Source organism: Plectropomus leopardus, chromosome 6, assembly GCF_026936395.1.
Source record: "Plectropomus leopardus strain MGB_pleo_1.0 chromosome 6, ASM2693639v1, whole genome shotgun sequence".
In the NCBI taxonomy this organism is placed as follows: domain Eukaryota; kingdom Metazoa; phylum Chordata; class Actinopteri; order Perciformes; family Serranidae; genus Plectropomus; species Plectropomus leopardus.
This window is the reverse complement of record NC_142181.1, coordinates 25,678,575-25,702,477: the sequence shown is the minus strand read 5'-3', so window position 1 is coordinate 25,702,477 and position 23,903 is coordinate 25,678,575. Positions and strand designations below refer to the sequence as shown.

At 38.5% G+C, this 23,903-nt stretch overlaps 1 protein-coding gene across 2 annotated transcripts; it reads right to left on the bottom strand.

Annotated features, from left to right (window-relative positions):
• Nucleotides 1–341: 341 nt before the first annotated feature.
• Nucleotides 342–21,676, bottom strand: hnf1ba (HNF1 homeobox Ba). 2 transcript variants are annotated; one of them, XM_042487397.2, is made up of 10 exons: nucleotides 21,002–21,676; nucleotides 18,714–18,913; nucleotides 18,129–18,396; nucleotides 17,549–17,772; nucleotides 9,413–9,567; nucleotides 8,069–8,195; nucleotides 7,804–7,986; nucleotides 6,304–6,422; nucleotides 5,853–5,897; nucleotides 342–2,094 (listed from the first exon to the last, which is right to left on the bottom strand). In XM_042487397.2, exons 1-10 carry the CDS (start codon nucleotides 21,379–21,381, stop codon nucleotides 2,074–2,076), a joined length of 1,722 nt encoding a protein of 573 aa, XP_042343331.1. In that variant the 5' UTR covers nucleotides 21,382–21,676; the 3' UTR covers nucleotides 342–2,073. The 2 variants fall into 2 exon arrangements, with proteins under 2 accessions (XP_042343331.1, XP_087935206.1); XM_088079080.1 differs by lacking the exon at nucleotides 5,853–5,897.
• Between the last annotated feature and the right edge of the window lie 2,227 nt (nucleotides 21,677–23,903).

Here is a 23,903-nt window from a genome sequence, read left to right as displayed (position 1 = left end):
ATGAAAACAATATGCTTTTTGCGGTTGGAGATGACAACTGCTGATGTATATCAGATTATAATAAGGAGATGGAACGACAGAAACAAGTGTTGTTTCTCTTACAGTGCAAGGAAAAAGATTGGCTGTAAATTGGCTGTTTGTTTTAAATCTGTTGCTTGTTTTCTATTTGCAAAATTTTATGTTTCTGATATGTATATATTTTTGTTTTTGCTGTTGTGTTCGTAGTGCGTGATTTTATGTGTAGCTTTTTATGCAGCTGTCTTGACTCTCTATCTATCTATCTATCTATATATAAAAATCAACACAGTATCTGTTGTTTACAAAATAACAAAAGCCATTAATTCATTTTGGGAAAAAAACTTTTACTTAAAATATCAACATTTTCTCAGAAAGTATAAATAATGATTTATGATTGATTTCATTTTTTTTTTTTTTACAAAAATAATACAGGAGGAGAAAAAAAAATCATGTCCTGTCACACAAAGTAAGAGTGCCCTCTGATCAGATGGCAGTAGATGTGCCTATAATAACAGTCACAAACAACCAACATAATAATAACAAATGTAATGACCTAATATTGAACAGGAGACTGGATCTGACACACTCATGATAGTCATCGTGGCCTTTTTGTGAAAACATGGGTAGTTAATAGAGACTCTTGATGCCAAATGTGGTCCCCAACCAACACCTTTTCTCATACAGCTAAGTCAACACGAGCTAAGTGAAACTGAAACTGTGGGCACAAAGCAGCTTCTCCTCTCCCTAACATTTCTGTATGATGAGAGCATCTGCTGTCACAACATTGCCCTCTTTCATGTCTCGCTCCTGCACAAAATACCAGACTGAGATGACTGTTTTCTTTCTGAATACTTGTCAGTATTTTCATTCTAACCACTCCAGGGGATCCCGACTTACAATGAGGAGTTATTAACAATATTTGTCCTTTTTGGTATCTCTTCACATTGAGGCAGGACGTGGGAGAAGGAGGAGGAGGGTAAGTCCCATTCCTGAAATTCACCTGAACCTATGTGCAAACAACATGGAGGGGAAGGGCCACAGTTAAAGTGTGTGAGTCAGACCTCCCGCCACTGACATTGCAGGCTGACTCTCATTCTTTGGCATATTTGTCACACATATATCCATCTGCTTTTGTGTTTTTTACAGGCAGCTTTAGTGACTCCAATATATATATATATATATATATATATATATATATATATATATATATATATATATATATAACATAATTCTTGGTGATGTCACTGATAGTGCATATTCATTTCCAGTCTCAAGTGTGTAGAGTTCTGTGCAGAATCCAGTGATACAAAGCATTGCATACACCTGTTGACGCTTTGCATAGTCCTTTCAAGATTGTCAGTCTTTTCAATCACAGTATACACATTGAACAACTCGAAATGATGAATTCCTGCATTCATCGCCTGCACATTAAAACTGAGTGTGATAGAAAACATGGAAGACTCCTTTTAAAGCCCAGTAGGAATGTCAAATGCATGCAAAAGATCAAGACGGGTTTTTGTGATTGTCACACAGTTCTGCTCACATGCCAGCTTAGGCATCCAGAAACTTTTCTTTTTCATTGTCTCTGTTAGTTTCAGAGTGTGTTCATATTTCCACCTTAAATCACAGTGTACTGTGAGATGCCCAAGAGCCTTCGTTCAAGTTCATACCACAACAGTTTGTGAGCGCTTTTTGGTGCTTAGTTTTTGTTCCTTTGTAGTGTCAGGAAAGAGGATGACAGGGGGCATTAAAAAAAACTGAATACTGTTTTCAAAGATTGTGTTAAAATCATCCTTGTTGATCATTTGTGTGCGACTGAGGGGAATCCAGTCTCTTCACTTTCAGGTGAGTTTTTCTCTTTTTTCTTCCCCCCTTTCTCTCTCTCTCTCTGTACCCATTTCTCATTTTCGTCAACTCCACTCCTCTCGTTTTGTTGACGGAGTCATCATCCAGCACGCCGTTTGCTGGTCATTAGGAGTCGTCATGGTTACCGCGGTGAGAGGGTGGAAAAATGTGCTCTGGTTGCTGGGCACTGAGGAAGTCAGGTGGACGCTCTCACCAAGCTTGAAGAGGACACTGAAAGGAGAAGGAGAGAAATGTGAGACAAAGTAAGGCCTGCGTCACATGAAACAATAAATACAATCTGTCCAGTGACCCAGGTATATATAATGTACATCAAGGGTTTCTGACAGTGACACGTGAAAATTATGTATATACCAGGTGTGGAAAGTAATTAACTACATTTTGTCAAGGTACTTTTATGTAAAACAATTAGTCAAATAATGTAAGAGTCGATTAACTGGGAAAAAAATTGCCAACTATTTCGATAATAGATTAATCAGTGAAGTATTTTTTCATGCAAAAATGGCCTAAAATCCATTTTTAAGCCTGGAAAATGTGAAGATTTCCTTTCTTTATTTTCTATCATATTATATTAAATGCCTTTGGGTTTTGGACTGACAAAACAAACCATACATAAATCAAGAAAGAAATCATCAGATAAACTGACTATGAATAATGACTAGCTAAAGCTATAGTTATACCCGGATTAAGTTTGTAAATGCAAAACATGTCACAATATATAGGTTAAATTCAGGGCGAAACAATGGGATTGATTGCCCGTACCCCTATATGGGGGTGTTTACAGTTTTTAATTTTAATTATTACCATAACTGAATTATAATTGGCTGAATGAATAACTGAAAAACTGGTCTTGGTATAAAAAACACTGGAAGCTCTCTGAGCCGCCTCTCACCCCTTAAAGGTTAAAAATGGTTTAGTCGGTCCCTGCACTAAATGGAGCTAAGTTAAGTGAGTGACTGCTGATGATGCTGAAGCACCAACCTACACATCTTTCCCAAACAATGGAAATCAGGGCATCAAAAAGAAAAGACAGAGAGAGAGGAAAGGAAAAGAAAGCAAAGTGACTTTGTGTAAAAAAAAAAAAAAAAATCCAAAAGGTACAAGGAGAGAAAAATTGATCAACAGAGGAAGAGCAGAGGCCTAACTACTTGGGGACAGACTTTGGGACTACATCCCTGGTTAAACTACTTTATACAGCTCGATCATAACCAACTACAGCATTAAATGAAAGTTACACAGTTCCACAACACAACACAACAACTGATTACTTATAGTGTAGTGTTTTTTTTATAGTGAGGTACTTTTACTTCAGTAAATAATGTGAATACTTCTTCTACCACTGGTAAATACATCACCCCTGCACCTTCATAAGACACACCTGTCCAAATACATTCCTCATCCCTCTTCTCCTAATGCTGAAAAGCCCTGTTTCCATTGAAATGTTCCCTCTCTCCCTTTTTTTAGATTGTTTGTGGAATTTATTTTCCCCTGTCTCTTCAGGGGTGGAGGCAGGTGACCCCGCTGTGACCCTGCGGCCAGCAAACAGCGTCACCTGATAAAGCTGACCTGCAGCTAAGACCTGAGTCATTAGATGCCAAGGTGAGTTAGAAACAGACTCAGGTATAATGGAGGGTTTTCAGTAAACAATGAGTGTTATAAAGACCAGGCATGCTGGTTGTGTCATGAGAAGAAGGCTGCCCAGTCCAAATAAAGTCCTGATAAGAAAATACCTGGGAGAGCCTGGGGACTAATTGCTCTTTAAATAAATGGGTTTGTGAAATGCTACAGGGTGATGATGCCAGTGGTGGAAAGTAACCACCTACATTTACTTCAATACTGTGCTTATATTAAATGTTAAAGTGCTACTGATTTACTTTTAGTGCATTTTACTCATTTCAAAGGAGAATAATGTACTTTTTAATGCACAATTTTTGACAGATGTACTGTTACCTGCCATAATTTTACAAACAGAAAAACAGGAGATATGCTCCTAAAATAAAGTGCATTTTTCCATGATGAAGCAAAGTCCAGAAAACTGCAGGTCTGCTGCCACTTTTTTAAATCAAGGCTGAGGACTTCTCTGTTTGCCACTGCCTATTGTTAAATCAATTTTTTATTCATTTTTTGCATTGCACTATTGCTTTTATTCTTGTATCTTACACCCGCCTAAGCATATTTTAAAATGCTTATCTTATCTATTCTCTAACTCTATAATGATTTTTAATTGCATTTAAATATCCTTTAATTTTGTGTTTCATTTGCACTTTGTCTTAACGCTTTAGTATTTTATGTAAAGCAATTTGAATTGCCTCGTTGCTGAAATGTGCAGTGTAAAAAGAAACTATTGGTTTTTAGTGTCCGGGCTGAAATTACATTTTTAAGTTGACTAAATTTGTGATGACAAGTTGAGTCATTACAAAATGAATAATTTAGTTCATAGGTTAAATCTGTCTCTTTACAGTGTACTGAACATATACACTTGCCTTGCTTTGCATTCGAGCTGCAGGGATCAGTGGATTAATTGATTGGCTGATCAACAGAAAATAAGTCATGACAGAATACCAAATGTGCTGGTTCCAGGTTCTCAAGCGTGAGCTTTTGCTCCTTTTCTTGGTATTTTTATTATATTATATCAAAATAAATAGATTAGTTGTTGAAAAACTCAACAAAACAAGACATCTGATGAAGTCAGCTTTTTTACACTTTTTAAAAATGTTTTATGGACTTAACACTGATTGAGAAAAAAAACTTTCAGATTAACTAATAAAAATAATAATTACTTCTCGCTTTATAATGCATTATTAAAGATTAAACCAGTGACTTCCAACTTTATTTGGCTTGTGACCTCCCTCACAAAAGCAGCCTTTTGTCATGTAAATTTTAGTTTACATAAAGTAGAACTGTTTCATTAAAAATGTCTTCAAATATCTAAAATTTGCATTTAAGTATTTCTTGAGTATGCTCACATAAATAATTTTATTTTTTAATTTTATTACTATTATTTAATATGGTTTTGAGCATTGTAGTACTTGTGGATGTATTGATTTCACATTTTTTCTTGGTATTATTTTGTGTTTAAACCATAAGGTGATTTAAACGTCAGAAATCATGTTTGGCAAAATTTGTATATAAAGTATTCTTTTTAATGTTTTCACACAAGCAAAGGATCTGAGTACTTCTTCCACCACTGGCTACAACTTCTATTACAACATATACGTTTTGGGGTTTTTTTGTTGTTTTTTTTTTTTGAAAGTCCATCAATAAACAACTGATTGCCCCCAAAAGAAAGAGTAACACCCGGACCAACAGCCTCACAGAGATTTGTTCTACTTCCTTCCTCCACTGAGGATACACAGTGCTCTGAGCTATCATCCCATCAACCCATCTATCTGTCAGTAGCAGCGTAGTGGTACGAGTGCTCGGCCTCAGCGTGGGAAATTGAGCGTGTGAAAGCACCGTGGACAACATTTCAGGCTAGAGCGATCACTGAGAGCAGGGAGAAGTAGGAAAGAGGAAGAGGTGTAATTACCCCCCCCCCCCCAAAAAAAACCTTCAGTCCCCACCCAGCCCATCTCATCTCCAGCCTCACTGTAGCATGGAGTAAAGTAGCAGCACACAAGGCCTAAACTTTGATTAACAGCGAGGCTCATTTCCTGATCGTAGAGGCAAACCTCGCCAGGGAGAGGAGAGTGAAAGGAGGCAGCATTAATCAGGAGGCGTTCAGGATGAGGGAGCAGCTGATTGATTAGACGTCTACTTAAGAGGAAATAGGAATTCTGAGGAGTATACCAGCCATGTATCTGTCTCGTCTATTAGTTTGGAGCCATTAATACATTAGTCCAAAATTAAATCTCTTAAAGGTAAAAAAAAAAAAAAAGCACTGTGCATGGCTACTTAAATGATTTGTGTGTGATTTGTTTGTGATTTTACTCATTTAAACTTTGTGACTGAACTAATAAAAATGTATTTACCCAGGAGAGACCCCCAAGTTGCACCATCTTGTTTACAGGAGCGTCCTAATGTGACAGGAATTAAACAGTCAACACACAATCATAACACACACACACACACTTCTCCCTGTCATGATGTAGTTCCTGCTGTTTAGTGTGTGCTTTCGATTTCTCTCAGTCGGAGCAGGGTGAGGATGATTTCCGTGTATCAACAGGTGAGGAGTGAGCTAATCAAAGTGTTGCAGTTATTTTCAAAAGTGAGATTTGATGAAAAGATTGTACATCTTGTTGCACAGTGTAAGAATTACAACAAAAACAGTAATAACATCTCAGTTTTACTGCTGATTCTCATGCAAATGCCACCAAACTGAGACTGAGGTTTTCAAACTAAAACCTGCAATGGAAGGCAGGCATAGGTGAGGACATGAATCTAAGAGTGGCCTATGCAATGTGACATGATGTGAGGACTGACCGTCTTGCTTGATGACATGGAGCTGAGGGTGCTGATGCTGTTGGCGTCCGTGACTACCATGGCCGAGGGGAAACGTGATGGGTGGGAATATTGCGGGGGCTCTGGCTTGTGAGGATACACTGCAAAGAAAAGTCAGGCTGATGTTTAGTTATGTAGTGTGACATAAAACAAATGGATATTTATGTTTGACAATGTGTTTAATTCTTGGAAATAATTAAGTTACAAGAGAAGAAGATCTGATCTAAAATTTAATATTTTTGGGTGGAGCTTTTACTTTACCATTCTGGTTTTTAGTATTGTATATTCTGTTTTGCTTTTTACTTTCATCTTAATGGTATAAATCTAAAGAGAATAGTACAAAACAATAAATTTAAAAATGATAAGCTAAAGCCTCAGCTCAAACCTCTGCGGTCAGCAAAACTCGCTTTGGTTTGTTCATTCATGTTTGACTCATTGACGTTTTGTTTTTTTCTTGTGTGTATTCTAGTTGTTTAAGTTGGAAAATGACCAAAATAAACCAAATATTTTTTTTTTTACAAAAATAGAAACACTGACAGATGGATTGGATATTTTACAGCAGCAAGAGATTACTCCTTTTCTCAAGTGGACTGAGATGTGTCCATGCATGACACCAAAACTGAATTTTGGGGAAACAAAATCAAACCTAATTACCCTTCACCGGGTGTTTTTTAAGCTATATCTTTTAACTTATTGCCTATTTTAACTATCACTGCTTCAGAAGTTTACACTACTGTCCAGCTGATACAGTTCACTGACTCCCAATATTGAGATTGGATCCCTAAAAGGGTCCTCTTCACAAAAATATGTTTATGTTTTTCTCCAATTATTCACTTTTTTCTTGTAAAATGCTGGACAGTTATGGCCTTTAAAATGATTAAGATTAAGCTAATTAAAAAAACATAAATGACGTATTCAACTGCTTACACGGACTGTATAGCAGCAACACTCAACCTGCTTTGCCCAGGGGCCACTTTTGCAAAATGACAGATGTCCAGGGGTCAGTTCATAAACAAACATTAATATTGATCCATATATATAATAAATAAATTGCCTGGTTTCAACCTTTCAAAGTTTGCTTTTCTCGCTCCTCTTAACCAAGAGATCCAGTCAGAGCAGCGTCTCACTGGTCAAGTTATACGCAGCGGCACCTCTAGGATTTGGGACATTTGGGGCTTAGCTCGGACCACTTTTGTCTTCTAAACAAGTCTTATTTCTTTCCTTTTATGAACTCCTGGAACCTTATTTACATTCAAACTACAAGTAAACAAAAAGTTTGAATCATTGTCTTTTCATTATAAATTAAAAAAACTTTTGGTGGGGCCCCTATTGTGGGCCAGATTTGGCCAAGTTGAGTAGTGCTGTTTAGCTTTTTGAGTGAAACAAGCCAAAAAAGTTGGGAACCAGCCTTTTAACTGATTAGGAAAACATAAAATCAGCTTGTATACACAGCGGGTGAGAGTAAAACTAAGTGTTACTGACTGTGCGAGTGTGTGACAGTCGCCATGAACGGCTGCTGGCTCATGTGGCTGGGGGACTGCTGCATCAGGCTCTGCTGGTGGGGGCTGTGAAGCTGCTGGGAAAATTGCACCGGCTGGAGCGCTGCAAGGCTTCCAGCCACGCTGTTGATCACTGGCACTGTCTGAGACTGCGATGTGTTTAAACCTGGTGAGACAAAACAAAACCTCAGTCAAACCATACAACAACGAAATAATGATTTTCTTTCCCGGAGGGACGGAGGACTCACTCTGTGCAATGGCCATGACTCCAGATAGAGGCATGATGAGGTTCTGTGTCTGCTGATGGCTGTGATGGGAGCTGTGGATGTTGGTCAGTGTGCTGACTGGAGGAAGTCCTCCACCTGAACCAGAAATCTGGAAAATTTTGAAGAAAATAAATAGTTCATTTTTGTTATCGTAGACTACAACACCCATGGGAGCTTTGAGTGTCTGCTGTGTAAATAATGTAAATGTATGTTCAAAGTGAAACAGATGTTGGCTACAAAACAAACAAAAGACATAAATGTTGACTTAGTTCAGATTTTTTTGTAAAACGCTGCACTTGTCTTACTCAATTTGCACACAAGCAAATAATGATAAGATGCAAAAGGTGAAGAGGAAAAAAAATCATCCCAAAAATATCAGCTAGAAGACTGAGCATTAGTTTGTGTGGCACATTGACAGTGTTTGTAACTGCATGTTGTTTCATACAAATGCTTACATGCATATTTGCTAAATAAATAACAACTTTGCATTTACAGTAATAGCTATCTGGATGGGGTTCCTCCCACTCAGTGGGGCTGCGATTATTTGACTACTGCCAGCTGCTCGCAGTGGGCAGACCAGCCAAACACACATCTGCCGATAAGAAACTGTCAGCTCTGACCTGCTGCACACTACACTGCGTTCCCTCGCTGTGGTCATTTCACATGATGACATTCAAAAAGGAAGAAACTTTGATCTGAACAGGAAGTTACCAAAGTTTAGTTGCATGACTTCATATGTGACATGACCATGAATCAGATAAGTGGTTTAAATGGTAAAATTTAGGGTTGTATGTAATTCAATTTTGGAAAAAAATTAAACATGTTTTGACAGTAAATCACTCATCATATATGAAAATGATGGACTACCACTGAAATGCTACGGGTCCATGCACAGGTTTCCTTGTCACTGATCAAATATTGGACTAGGGCAGAAGGGAGGAATTCTGAAGTAGACACACACACAGAAAAAAAATTGTGTATAATCAAATGTTGGCGTCATTTCTTTGACAGAACAAGCAGTGCTCCACCTGTGTCTCCTCTTTGCGAGGCATTTAATCAATAAGAACAGAATGTTTCTTTGTCAGGTTTATTGGCCGAGCGACGAACATGCCTGGTACACTCTGGTGAAGGTTGTGTGCGAGTCCAGCCATGGCCTGCCACCCTGACTCCACCTTCCAAACAGAGCAGCACAATGTGCTAATTGTTGGATCTTGCCCGTGGGTTCATGGGAGAGGAGGTTCAGGATCATGCTTTGTACGTTTATGCTAAGCGCAGGCCGGCTCTTATCTAATCTGAGGCCATGAGGGCCCAGGTGTGTTCACTCACCATTTTGGCGTCAGGTGACAGCAGACTGTGGCTGTGGTCCAATCCTCCCGGAGACACCTGCTGGAGCACCGACTGGCTGGTCGCCATCGCGTTGCTACTGTGGTGACTGATGGTCGTGGAGGAGGTGACCTCACCGGGGCCTTGGCTGTAACGCACTGAGAGAGAGAGAGACAGAAAGTTAGTTTCACTTGTAGTGTCCTACAACTAAAGCAGTTATGTAGGGCAGAGAGATAGAGGTGCAGGCCTCGTTCAGCGCTTAGAAACGCCACTGTCACCCAAACCAACCTGCTCTTTGACTCAGACAGGAGAGGACAGAACAAACAAACACACTGACCTGTCTGCTATCTGCGTAGCTCAGCCAAGGCCATTCACTGTGTTCACTCATTCACAACAGCAGAAAGCCATCTGATCAACACACAAATGCTAATGATGATGTTGGTGATTACGTCAGTGAGAAGCATCACCGGTATTATCAACAAAATTTACTTAAAGTAGAAATAACAGTAATCTGCAGAAAAATGACCCATGTAAGTGTTATAGAATTATATTTCACCTTGTCAGATTTTCAATACTGATGCACCAGTGAGTAAGCAGGATTTACTGTTGTAGCTGTTGTGTTGTTGTAGATTGAGGTCAAGCTATTTTTCATTACTTTATATATAGTTTGTGGTTTAGTCCATTGATTTCCAGCTTAGGGGTCAGACTCCCTTCAAAGGGTGACAACAGCCTCTTTCTATGGGCGACATAGGTGGCTGCCAAGTAAGCCGCCAAGGCCACCCAAAAATATACAAATTTGCAAAATAGCATTAAATTATTGTATTTTATTTTTTTATGTATTTTTATATGATTAGTACATTAAATATAAAAGTAAATATTTGAATGTACTTATTCTTATTGTTGTTTGTTTGCAAAGTTGTGTATTTGTGTTGATTTCCCATTAGCTATTATTTTGTTTGTTTTTAATTTATTATTTTTATTGTTTGTAATAAATAGATAGACGTTTATTTTATTTTATTTTATTTTATTTTATTTCTAGTGGGGGTTTGGGTGGCAGGGGAAGCTTGCCCAGGCCAACAAATGGTCTGACACTACTGTAGGTTACAAAATAAACCTGGGGAGATGATTCATGTGATTGGATAGAAAAATAACAAATTTTTGTTGTATAAATTCATCAATTTGCTTTGCATTTATCTGGGGAAATATTGGATATGTGTACCTCTTTCAGCCTAAATAAAATCATCCAAGAACTGTACTTCGTAAGGCTATTTCATGTTCTTTTTGTCATGTAAAATCCTTTAAAGGTAACCACAAACTACTAGAAACTAAAGCTGTCAAATATATGTAATGCAGTAAAAAGTATATATTTCCTTCTGTCAGGTAATGGAGTAAATGTATGAAATGGCAGAAAATGGAAAATATAAGTACCTAGAGATTTTACTCGAGCACAGTGCTGGGGTTAATGTACTTTTCGTTCACATATTCAGTGCATTAAAAAATGAAATTCTTAATTTAGTGCCATCATCACTTAATCCTGTGTCTAGACTTCTTGTTGTCTCACACCAGAGGCCCAGAGGAATGCTTCACCCCATCACAACCCACAATCAAATGCCTGTTTGCTGATGCAGGCCCCCTCTGATACCAACAGAGTAAACATTACACAATTACAAGCAATGTCAAACACATTCTTATCCTGTGGTCTCAGCCTCACACAGACACAGAGAGCGTCCCTCCCTCAGTGACAGCATAGAGACAGACTCTGTTTGCACTTTAGATCTCCCATCTTCCCCGAGCCCTGTGTCCCTGACCCAAGTGTGACAGCCTGAGCGCCCTGCCGAAGTCGGTCAGACATGACATGAGGCATTGATATACAGCCATTTTGAGATAAAAGAGGGAGAGGCGCTGACACTAAATGTGACCAATGAGGGAGGCATTGATTTCTTGTCGCTGCTGTAAACTGGAACAGGATGTGTTTGCAGATTTGAAAATTTGCTTCTGGTATTAGGGGTAACAAATAGTTATCATTTTTATGTCCTGAAATCCTGCAAAATCAATCATCTTTGAGTTACTGGATGTGCACAAATTTGTGTATCAAAGCAGTCATATTGTTTGAGATGTCATACACTTTAAGCAAGAGTTTTACATTTTAGGAAATATATTTAGTCTAATTCTTTCTGAAAGTTAGCTGAGAGCACTGATACCACTCTCAGATCTAAAACCAGATGCCAACTATGGTGGAAACAGTGGGAAAGAGCTTGCCTGACTCTATCAAAAGTTATAAATTCACCTCTTAGCATTAAATTGGATTTTGTACATGTTAGGCCAACAATATTTATTTCAATTTTATTTATTCATTTATTTTAAAAAGAGAGTGAACATTAATTCACATTAAATATATATAATCCACCTTATTTATATAGTGACGACAGAGCCAACATAGCTCTTTCCTCGGTTCATGTCTTTGTGCTAAACTAACTGTCTTTAGGCTCCATCTTTAGATTTAAAGGTCCAGTGTGTAGCATTTAGGAGGATATATAGGCAGAGATGGAATACAATATTATAAGTGTATTTTCTTTGGTGTATAATAAAATAGGAATTATTGTGTTTTCGCCACTATTAGAAGGTCCAGAGCCATTAGAGAGCGTGTACTCGTCTAAAGAGATTGCCATGTTGCACCGCAACATTTCTGTAGCCCAGAACGGGCAACGCAAACACTGGCTCTAGTTAGGGCCATTCATGTTTTTGCATCGGCCACCCTGGTTAGTTCAGCCTGGTTAACAGTATGAGAAGATTTGTAACATAAAACTACTTTATTCTGTGTTTTTACCAGTTTAAATCACTGGTTCAGTTTGTTTTGGAGAGGAGGACTACTTTGTGGATAATTCAGCTCCTGCTCAAAACCTCCTGAATGTCTGGATCTTAAGTCATCAGAGTAAAAAGGTGAGCATTAGCAGGTGCTGGGCTAGTGGCCTGTCTGCAGCATGCCAAACAGCATTAGAGAAAAACTGATTTGTAGCATGAAACTGCTTTATGTTTTTACCAGTTTTAATCATCTGGTCCATTACTTATGGAGAGGAAGATATCTCTGAGAATAAAAAAGCTCCAAATTAAAACCTCCCAAACAATGAAAGTTGATAAAATGCCTACTGGGAGTTCATGTTTGGTACATGGGAGAAGCTTCTGCAATCCCTCGTGCTAGATGCCACCTGATCCTACAAACTGTTCCTTTAGAAGTCAGACATGGTCAGACAGAGTGGTATTAATCTTCAGCTAACTCAAGGCAAGAACATAAACAAGCATATTTTCCATAATGTTGAACTGCTCCTTAAACTACTGACACTTAAAATACAGACACAGCAAATGTCTGAAGCCACAGCACCATATTTCAACTGCTAAACTACCTGTCGTCCATTTTGTCCAGCCCACAGACTTCATATTGTCTTCTGAAACATACTCGCCACCCCACAACACTCGACCATGCCTTGTAAACACTGCCGCAGAACAATAAAGCACTCCATTGGACTCATGACCCCCATTGCCACAGAATAGAGAAGGGCTCATAAAAAGGCAGTTATCTCAGTACTAGGCGACCTCTTAAAGTGTCAGAGGGAGGAAAGGATGCTATTCAGGCCAGTTTTGTTTCTTTGGGTTCAGCAGTAATTCTAGCTGCAGGGAACCTCAGAATAAGTAGGAAGAACTTCTACAATCTAAATGAAGAGACTCAGAGTTTCTAGAAAGCGGGTTTTCTAGAGGCACTCTGAATAATTTTTTATCTTGGGGGATTCTGTAAAACTAAAAGTATAATCTGGCCAGATGGGACAAGCCATGAAAAACAGAGGCGTCCTTTAGAGAGCAGGGGGAGGGCGAGAACTCCAGAAGGGGAGTGGTAGCAAGGACCTTCAGCAGGTTTAAAAGGCACTAGCTCCCTGTGTGACCCATGTAATATCAAAGCATGCCTCCCCAACCCCAGGCAGTACTCATTGAAGTGCCGCTGCATAAGACAGACCTCCTGGGTCTCTGCAGGACGTATCCAGGCTCTTCTTTGTGGCTCTCTGGGAGACAGAGCACTGGAAAGTGCAGAGCTAGGCCATCTCTTTCTGTGTGTGTGTGTGTGTGTGACTTGTTTCAAGCTAGCCTGAGGTGGCGGAGAGCAACACAACCCACGGATAACCCCCCCACTACTGTGTCCGATCGGGAACTTCTGAGTCTGCTACTTTTGAAACGTGCAAACAGCTTACACGGCAGTGACACAGTTTTATGGTGCTTTAACTGCCATGTTACCAGTGGCCTAGGAAGTGCTAATCTAAAAATATGCCATTACAAGTAAAAGTCCTGCATTTAAAAGACTATGCAACCAAATGTACAGAAGTATTAGCACAATGTACATTTTTTAATTATTATTTTTATTGTTTGTAATAAATGGATAGGCTTTTATTTTATTTTATTTTATTTTATTTTATTTTATTTTATTTTATTTTATTTTATTTTATTTTATTTTATTTTATTTTATTTTATTTTATTGTATTGTATTGTATTGTATTGTATTGTATTGTATTGTATTATATTGTATTGTATTTTATGTCTAGTGGGGGTTGGGGTGGCAGGGGAAGCTTGCCCAAGCCAACAAATAGGTCTGACACTACTGTAGGTTACAAGATAAACCTGGGGAGATGATTCATGTGATTGGATAGAAAAAAAAACAAATTTCTCTTGTATAAATTCACCAGTTTGCTTTGCATTTATCTGGGGAAATATTGGATATGTGTACCTCTTTCAGCCTAAATAAAATCATCCAAGAACTGTACTTCATAAGGCTATTTCATGTTCTTTTTGTCATGTAAAATCCTTTAAAGGTAACCACAAACTACTAGAAACTAAAGCAAATATATGTAATGCAGTAAAAAGTATATATTTCCTTCTGTCAAGTAATGGAGTAAATGTATGAAATGGCAGAAAATGGAAAATACAAGTACGTAAAGATTTTACTCGGGCACAGTGATGGGGTTAATGTACTTTTCGTTCACATATTCAGTGCATTAAAAAATGAAATTCTTATTTTAGTGCCATCATCACTTAACCCTGTGTCTAGACTTCTTGTCTGTTTGTTTTGGAGAGGAAGAGACCTCTGCGGATAATTTGGCTTCTGGTAAAAACTTGCTGAACAATGAACACTAAAAAAAAACCCTCATCAGGAGTTCACACTCAATACATGAGAGAGGATTCAGCTGGATCCAGTCTGCAATCCTCATCGCTAGATGCCTTTTTGATGCCACTAAATCCTACACACTGCTCCTTTAATCCTTACAATGCATTGTATTTTGTAAGAATGCCACATGTTGTGTAATGTAAAATCTAAACCTGAGAGGATTTTGCTGTCAAATAAAGATAGTGATGAAAAAAATCACAATATTTCCCTGTGAAATGTAAAGGAATAACATACAATGGAAATACTTGTTTAAGTGCAATCAACAACATCTTGATCATAATGCATAATTTGCATAAGAAAATCCATCGTTTTTTAACGCCCAGTTGTAAATTGATTTACTCAACATAATTTATGATATTAACTTGTTAGCAGAGATTAATACCTCAAAGTAAAATGGCGTAAATAAAGTGGATTACTTGAGCTCAGCAAACGTTATTAGTGGAGAACCAGTAAGTAAATATTGTACAGGAAAACACAGGCGTGTGCACACATATGCCCGCTGACAAACTATGTAATCTGCCCGAGATCAGTTTCATTTCTAAAAGTCAAAAAGTGTCCCACCAAAACTGCACGTCACACTGTTTGACTGTCTATCCAGTTGTGACCGACTGTTCAACGAACTGCAACAGAATCAATAAAAACTCCCAAAGTCAGAGGAGATCCTTTGATGTGACCCAGCAGTGACCTCTCTCGTATGACTGAAGGTGTGGCGAGAGACGGTTTAAGGAGAAGGGGGGGTTACTAGCTTTCTCTGTAGGCAAAGAAGGGGTCATCAGTCCTGTCTGGCCAGAAAAGAGCCAATACCCCAGTGGACAGCTCCTGCTGCTCCGAGTCTGCACCCAGGCTCGGCAGCTATACCAGAGCCCATAAAGATGAGGGGGAGGCTTTAAAATCAGTCCTCCTCAAGGCCTGGCAGAGATAAATGAACCTAGGCTACAGTCACTGCAGTCTTCTAATACACCACAGACAATGGGGCCTCCTGCTGAGGGAGAGTATAGAGAGTAGAAGTCAGAGGAGCCCCTTATCAAAGGCCTGGGAGATGTAGTAGCAAAGGATTTTAATTGTCCATTAAGCATGCATAATACAGGCCGTGCCCTAGCAACGCAATGAGACGCCCCGCTGGGATATTATTGTCAGGCCAGGGGCTGACACTGAAAAACAGCTGATGCTGTCGGCAGGATGCCAGCAGGACACCTTGTAAGCAGCCAGCTATGGGTTTTTTTTTTTTTTACACCATGCACCGACCCTTCCCTTCTGCAACCTTATTGCTGACCCCTCTGGCTTGGCAACCTGAGTTCAATGGCTGGTCAGGTGTGCAGGGCAACAACAACAAAAAACTCAAGCAAACAGACAATCACCAAAGGTAAAAGAGCAAGCCAAAGCAAACAGTTTGTTTTCCCTTCAAAGCTTGCCTCGTGTTCGAACACGAGAGGACAACAATAGGCTCCAAGTGAGACTCTCAAATCAGTTTTATGGAGGGTGAGTGATGGCATGGAGGATAATGCTCCATGAGGCCTATCAGCTTTGTGTTTATGTCATATACACCAGGTAGACTCAGTCAATACTAATTACTCCGAATGCAAACATCAGGTCAGGGTTAAATGGTCAAAGCAGTAACGCACAGCATTTCCTTGTTTTGGAGACTCTGTGAGCAGAGTGTTTAGCAACCTGCAAGGGTGGAGGAAATGTGGAAATGACGGCGTTATGTTCGAGGTAATCTGGATGTATCTTTCCTCGCTCCCTGACCCTGGCCTGACCCTGGCCTGTCACAGGATTGCTGCCCTTTGTGTCATGCTTCTCCATGCTGACTTTGGAGTGGAGATTGCAGGTACAATGTGGATTGTTCTCAGTGTGTTTTCAAAGATCAGAATAACAATGGCATTTGCTCAGCTCACTCACTCACACTCATTGATCACTTGTCCCCTCTTTCTCTGCCTCTCTGATCACATCAACTGCACTGCTAACCTTCTCTGACGGCATATTCACACCAAAGAAAACTAAATCATGCATTTTTTTTTTTTTTTTTTTGCACCGTTATCTAAAATGTTGGCATAAATTTCCTCTATAAATTGATGTTAGGGGATATTATCATGAGTATTCAAGTTCACTTATGTGGAATGTTTCAACATAAGCAATAAATCATGCATGACATTTGAAGGGAATATGATCAATTTTTGAAATTAAACCTCTGAAACATGAAAAAAAAAAGTTTCATTTCTTTCAAAAACATGGTAGAAGGCAACAAGCAACTTAATAAGACATGGCCCAAAATTAGCACAAAAAAAAGAAAAACAAAGTTAAAGAAAATTACCTGAAGAGAAAGTGCTGAACTTTTTTTTTTTTTTTTAAAAAAAGGACTTTTATAAATATCTATTTTATTATGGAATATCTGTACCATAATTTTATATAGACAATTGTCATGTTATAAATATGGTTTTCTGGACATTTTTGGAATAATTTTTTCATCATCCTCCCCTATAAAAAAAACTACTAACAAACTAATTTTTAGGTAATTTTCTTTACTTCCCTTTTACTAATTTCTTGTAATTTGTGGGACATTTCTTGTCAAGTTGGTCAATGTCTTTTTTCCCCATGTTTTTGAAGGAAATTCAACCGATCTACTCAGGTTTTAGAGGGTCAAATAGCTTGGGAAAGGTGTCTGAACGCAGAGCAAGAGAACTGATGTTGATCCAGATTCCAAAGGGTTTAAGTCTGTTTACAGGTCTTGGAAAGTATTGTGCACTGTGGGTAATATAGGCACCAAGTTTTGACGAAGAATGTGTGGAATAAAAATGACGGTATCTCTAGTTCTGCACTAATTTTGAGACAGTCTTTTGTTTGAAAGTGTTGAGTAAAATCACTTTTCATGACACATCCTGTTTGCTCTCTGTGATGCTTAAGTACATACAAAGCAAAGCCACCCGGCATCTTACTTGGAGGTGAAGCGCTGCTCTGGGGATGATGTGGCGAGCTGTGTGACAGCAGAGGGTTCATGCTGTGGGGCGGCACATTGATGGCATCCAGGGCCAGCTTCTGCCTGAAGGCTTCCTCTTTACGCCGGTTTGCGAACCAGTTATAGACGCGTACTTCAGTGACCAGATTTGAGCCGAGGCCCTGAGCTTTAGAGGGGGAGACGCCTCTCTGGAGACACTCAGCTCTGCAGAAAACAGATGTAGGAGGAGAAAAAATTGAGTTGATGTTGTTTGAGTAATGTACTGTTTTTTGTTTGTGTGAGTTTTAAAAACTCCCTTCAGGAGGAAGATACAGGGTGCCCACAGCAATGACAAACATCTTTAAGAAATCCTTTATTTCATCCTCATTCATCCTACTAGCAAATGACTATTTCATGTATTCTTACCCATGGCAGGGGGAAGATTTTTAAATATTTATGTGTATAACTGCCTATGAAGCTTTGATGTCTACATGAGGCCAAAGATAAATTTCCACGAGTGAACAGTAAAGATATTTATTCTGTTCTTTTTCTGCAAAGGTAGAGGAAGCTGTAATGTTTACCTGTTGCACTCTTCTACCAAAGCTTCCCTCTCCTCCTTGCTGGGGTTCTTCTGTCGTTCGTAGGCCTGGTACAGGATTTGCTGGGAAGCAGGCCCCCATTTGAAACGGTTACGTCTCATTTTCTTGCAGGAGGGTTCGCTGCCGACCTCTTCACCAGGCTGGCCCATGCCCTGACTGGACGGATTGAACTCTGGGAAAAAAAACATCGGATCCTGATTGCCTTTGTCTGTCATGCTGCTGCCAGAGCCTTGCACTGCCTGGTTGAACTCTGCAAAAACAAGAAGAGATTCATTTAACAAAACACCTTTCAAAGGCGAAGACAGATTTGTAAAAGGAGTAGTAAGACACATGACAGTTGTGTGTTTTCTATCCTTTAAATAAATAATTTTCTTTATAATGCATTTTGAAAATTCAATAGAAAACACAGAGATATTGCTGTAGGTGCATGTATATGTCATTCAACATGATGAGGAAATGTTCAGCCTAGCTTGATATCCAAACCCAAATAAAGCACCGTGCTGCTGCAAACTACTGTACATATAACAGGCCAGGGCCACACTGTGAGAAACTCAAATATTAACTTACGTCTGAGAATTTCCCGCTGTTTCCTGACATACCAGGTGTAGAGGGCCGCTCGCTTCTGTGTTTTCATGGGCGTGCCTTTGTTGAGGTGCTGGGAGAGGTGAGACTGGTTCAGCCCCGTGACGTCCACCACCTCCCTTTGGGGGATGTTGTGCTGCTGCATGTAACCTTTGATCATGCGGGCAGCACGCCATGGATCCTCTCTGGGTTCAGATAAAACACAGGAGCAGAAAAAAATAATTTCCCAGCTGAACTTCGACAGCTTTAAGAGGGAACTCATAAAGACCAAAACCACCATGTACATTTTATGACTGAAATAAAGCTTTTTGGTCTATGTCATGCTGTTAAATTACTCTAAATACATGACTAAAAGCCTTATGTAACGGGGACGATTTTAGTAGTTTTATTAATATTAAATGTTTCTGTTGCACCTTTAAGTAAATCTACAAATAAATACTCAAACACACACAAGCTTGTTTCTTTCCTTTAGCGTCACTGTTTTTCAAGGCCTCAAGTTTAAAGGGTAACAAGTCCCCTCACTGACGACCCGTTTATCATTGTAGCCCGTTCAATAGGCTGTAAATATTTTCAAAGGTTAGTTCAAGTGGATTCAGGCAGGTTGAGAAACATGGACTTAGTATTTTTCGCCTAAACATACTATTTCAGCCTGGAAACCGTCAGAGTAGGTTTGTGTAAATATGCAGTAAGCATGTACATACAAATCCAAATTAAAAAGGGTCCCAAAACTGTGTGACAAAACATCAGATTGGTTTACAAAAGCTGTGATATCACCCAGGTAAAAATATATTCATCAATTTATTTTATTTTATTATATTTTTATTCATATTTTTATTCTATATTTTTTACTTTTTTTTTTTTTAACTGAAAAACTTAAATGTATATTTAGGCCCCTATACGTACGTACACATTTTTAAATGAAAAGGAGAAAAACAAAATCATTTTTCAGACAATGTGCAGATGTATATAAGTATAATACATATACAAGTATAATTTGAGATCAGGATTTCTAGTCACACTTGTCTGTAAAATTAAAGATCAATCTAGAAAAAAAACGGAATTCAGCACAAAAAAAGTTTTTCTTTTCACTTTAAAAAAATCACAACTGCTTATTTATATGAACTTTGACTCTATGTATAAATGTATCAAAATCATGCTCTTACCTGTAGAATTAACGGTCACATTATTATTTATAAAAGTGTAACAAAAAATACTCGCAGTAAAAACGCAGTCCGAGATTAGCAGGCCCAGACACACTAACATCGGCAATTATAGCAAATCTACACACGTCTGTTTGTTTTGGAGAATGTGGAGGCCTACATCTAAGTCTGCGGGTTAAGTGGGAGATGTTAGTTTATAACTTTTGACAATGAATAACCAGATCTCCATTCACTCTAATCACACGCCACTGTGTATCTTTCAGTTGATGATTTATAGAATAAAATTAATAATAAGTTAACTACACGTGGGTTAGTTTTGATATTCTTCCGGTCCGTGTTAGAGCCTTAAATATTAGTTTTACATTGAATCGAGTGGTCAGAATGGAGAAAATTAAAATTAAATGTGTAATGTGATATGATGTCCATTTAGGATCTTTCCTTTTTCTTTTCTTTTTTTTTTTCATGATGAGTTTACTGTTACATGGATAAATGGAAAACGTAATACCATTTAATTTTCATTAAGTAAATCTGCAATTAAGGCTAATTAAAGTATATTATGATTATGATTATTAGTATTATTATTATCATCATCATTAGCCTATTATTATTATTATTTCGCATGGCATACATATCTATAACATATTTATTAAACCTGTTTTGTTTTGGGGGTTTTTTTATCCTAAATTCTCAGCGAGAAGTTGCGTCGATTCACTTTCTCTGCATGTCAGCCCTCGCCGGATTTTTATCGTGGAGAGGTGGAGTGGGGAGTTAATAATAAATAGGCTCTAAGTTCAGCTGATATTTTGTAAAGGTAAAGAAATAATAATCCATGTGGATAATTAGTAACCTGAATCTGAAAACAGAGTCGTGGCGGGGCATTTTAAAATTGTAAACAATGAAGGGATAGCACTATTAGTTAAAAGGGTCAGGCCGATGCGTAATTTTCCATTTTTTTTTTTATGTTTTTTTTTTTTTTTTAAGAAAGAGAGAATCTAAAGTGCGCTATAATAAACAAAATAAACGCTTATTTTCCCTTCCTCATATTGGGATTTGACTTAATTTTAACTAGTTTTGACACTTAAAATAAAAGTCAGATAAAGTAGTAAAACTCACGCCAACATGCGCTCCACCTCCGCCCTCTGCTCCGCGGCCTCCTCCGTGTTGAGCGACTGGAGCTCCTTCAGTATCGGCGGTGTGTCGTAGTCGTCCCCGTCCTCGGAGCCCTCGTCCCCGGACAGCTTGCCCTTGCTGTGGCCGTTGGTGAGCGTGTGAAAGACCGGCTTGGAGTCGGCGTCCGCCCCGTTCATTTTGCCGCTCTGAGGGGGAGCCGGGGACATAGGCAGGCTCTCCAGTTTTACTCCAAAACCCGGCGGGCTGGGGTCCATATCATCCAGGGCCTGGATCAGAACATCTTTGGTAACTCCTGAGTCCAGCAGGGCGCTGAGGAGCTCCTGCTGAAGGGATGTCAGCTTGGATACCATTTTAGAGAACATTAAAAACACGACATATAGGCCTGCTGTGTGCGCGCTGCAGCAGAAGGGGAGAGGGAGAATGTAGATATCAACTTTTAAAAAAAGTAAAAAAAATAAAGTCCCTTTCTTCCTCTCTGCTCCAGTGTTTACGGGTGCGGACACCTGCTCCGAGAAGCTGCTTCACTTCCCTGTTGAAGGGGAGGATGGAGCTACTTTGTCATGATGCTTTCTGAGTGCAGGGGGATATAAAACGTGGTAATGAGTGGGCCGGCTGATGGGAGCCTTATGTAAATCCACTGAATAAGGCCCGCTCTGGGCCGAGGTAGACATGTGTTTACACTGCTGCACTGCTGCTTTTATTGGCTCCTCTTATCAGCAAAACTTTCATGGACTTTGGACCCTGTTGTATATGCCATAAAGACTTTTAAGAAAGGGGAGCTGCACATATTCACACCGCTGGGTCTTTTATTGTAGCCTAATGCCTTGTAGAAGTTGTTGTGCGCGTAGACGCTTTTGTTTAGCCTACATATTAGGTGACTTAATTTATTATTTTATACAAGTGTGTCATTATTTGGCTACTTAATGGGATAATGGTACAGGTGTGAACGAGCTGTTATTACTGTTCCTGTTAATTTGTTGGGTAATAATAATCACTCATCAAACTGACTCTAGTAGCCTGTGTTATAATAATTTGAATAATTTACAGCAGCCTATACCTTGAAAACGTTGCTCAAACATTTTTTAAATTGTCTCAGTTGTGTCTTATCTGCGCACAATGACACGACACAATATACATTATTTGGTCCCCTTAATTGCTAAATGAAACGCTTCTGTTTTATCTCACTTTGCAAATTTAGAAAAGGACCCATAAACCTCCAATTTACTCAAGTGTTACACTAACCCTTTATCATTAATGTAAGAGCAGAGTGAGGTTAATTGGGGGCCCCTTCACTTTTGTTTCCTCGTTGAGGTATTTCGTAGCCTAAATAAAACAATAACAGAGCTGTTTATCCTCTTTATACGCTCAATGGGCTGAGGGGTGAACTCACAGTAACAGGTGCAATGCGATGTTCAAGGTGTCTTCTACAAACTTAATTTTTACATGATGTATTTGCAAACATCAAATAAAAAAATATAATGTTCTCTATTCTCCATGTAGTTTAAATATAGTCAAAACTGATTATTTAGTAGATTATTTAGTAAAGTAGGCTCCATCAATAACTGAGTTTGCTTCATATCACTGCTGAGGATCTTAAAACTTAAATCTGCAAAACCGCTGCGATTTTCAGGGTGAGCTGAAGACTTTTCAATATTAAACTCAGGGGTATACATGAGCTCTGTTAGAGCGTGTTGTAGTAGTTTTAGATGAAAACATGTTGAAAATGTTGAAATGAAAAATATTTTTAAAATATTAATATTTTTTAAAAAATTAAAAAGGTCGAAGTGCTACACGGAATGTGGATCATTTCACATTAAAAACTGACACCTGTTCACACTGAGAAAAAAACATATCAAACTTAAAGCGCAAAATATACATACACACACACACACACACACACACACACACACAAATTAAACACATGAACTTAGCCTATACATTGTTCATCATTACTGTGGAGGCTGATGTGTTGGTATGCTGCAGCTTCATATTAGTTCAGTCTATAGGCTATGTTAAGATCACTTTGTATGTCAGAAGTGATGCAGACTTCATAGACAGCATTACATTTCAGTTGTTAGAGGGAAAATATACTTTGTAGTTAAAACTAGGTGACATGAGGAAAGTCTAGAAACTGACTTTCGCTCTCAATTAAAAGCCTGTATTTCATATGAAATAAGACTCAGTGGTTAAAATGATATTTTTGCAATGACAAAATATCTTCATTTTTTTGTATTGTAATCTTAATCGCATAACTGTAGAACTACATAAACACTGCAAAAACATTAAACATTATTTTTAAAATCACATTGGTTGATTAATATGCTTTCTGAAGCCTTGGACTCATAAATATATCAATATTACATTTATATATATATTTTATAATCACATCCCAAATTGTATTGAGGTAATAAGAATATCTATGTATTTTATGATGTGTTGAATAAAATGTCACATATCAGTAAAAAGTTGGAGCCAGAAAATTGATCAGGGGCCAGGATCTAAGATCACCATCCTGTATGTCAGGTTAGTTTTATTCAGCGGTGTAGTGGAGAGAATACACAGGTGTACAGGAAATACCAACCTCTTTTTTGGCTGTTTAGAGCGTATCCACCTATATTAGCCACGTTGTCATTGAAGTATATGAGAGTCGATCCATTTCCTCCTCTATAACATATCAATAGTAGTGCACCTATCTCATCAACTACCACTACACCACTGGTTTTGGGGTATCAGTTGGCATAGAAACAGATATAATCCATAAGTGGGCTCTGTTTTTGTTTTGGTTTTGGTTTTTTAAAGAAAATCCTTTTTTAAAATTTTGATTTAAAACAGGTGTAATCATTGGTTTGATGATAGAATATTTTTCAGACGCTCACTGTATAGT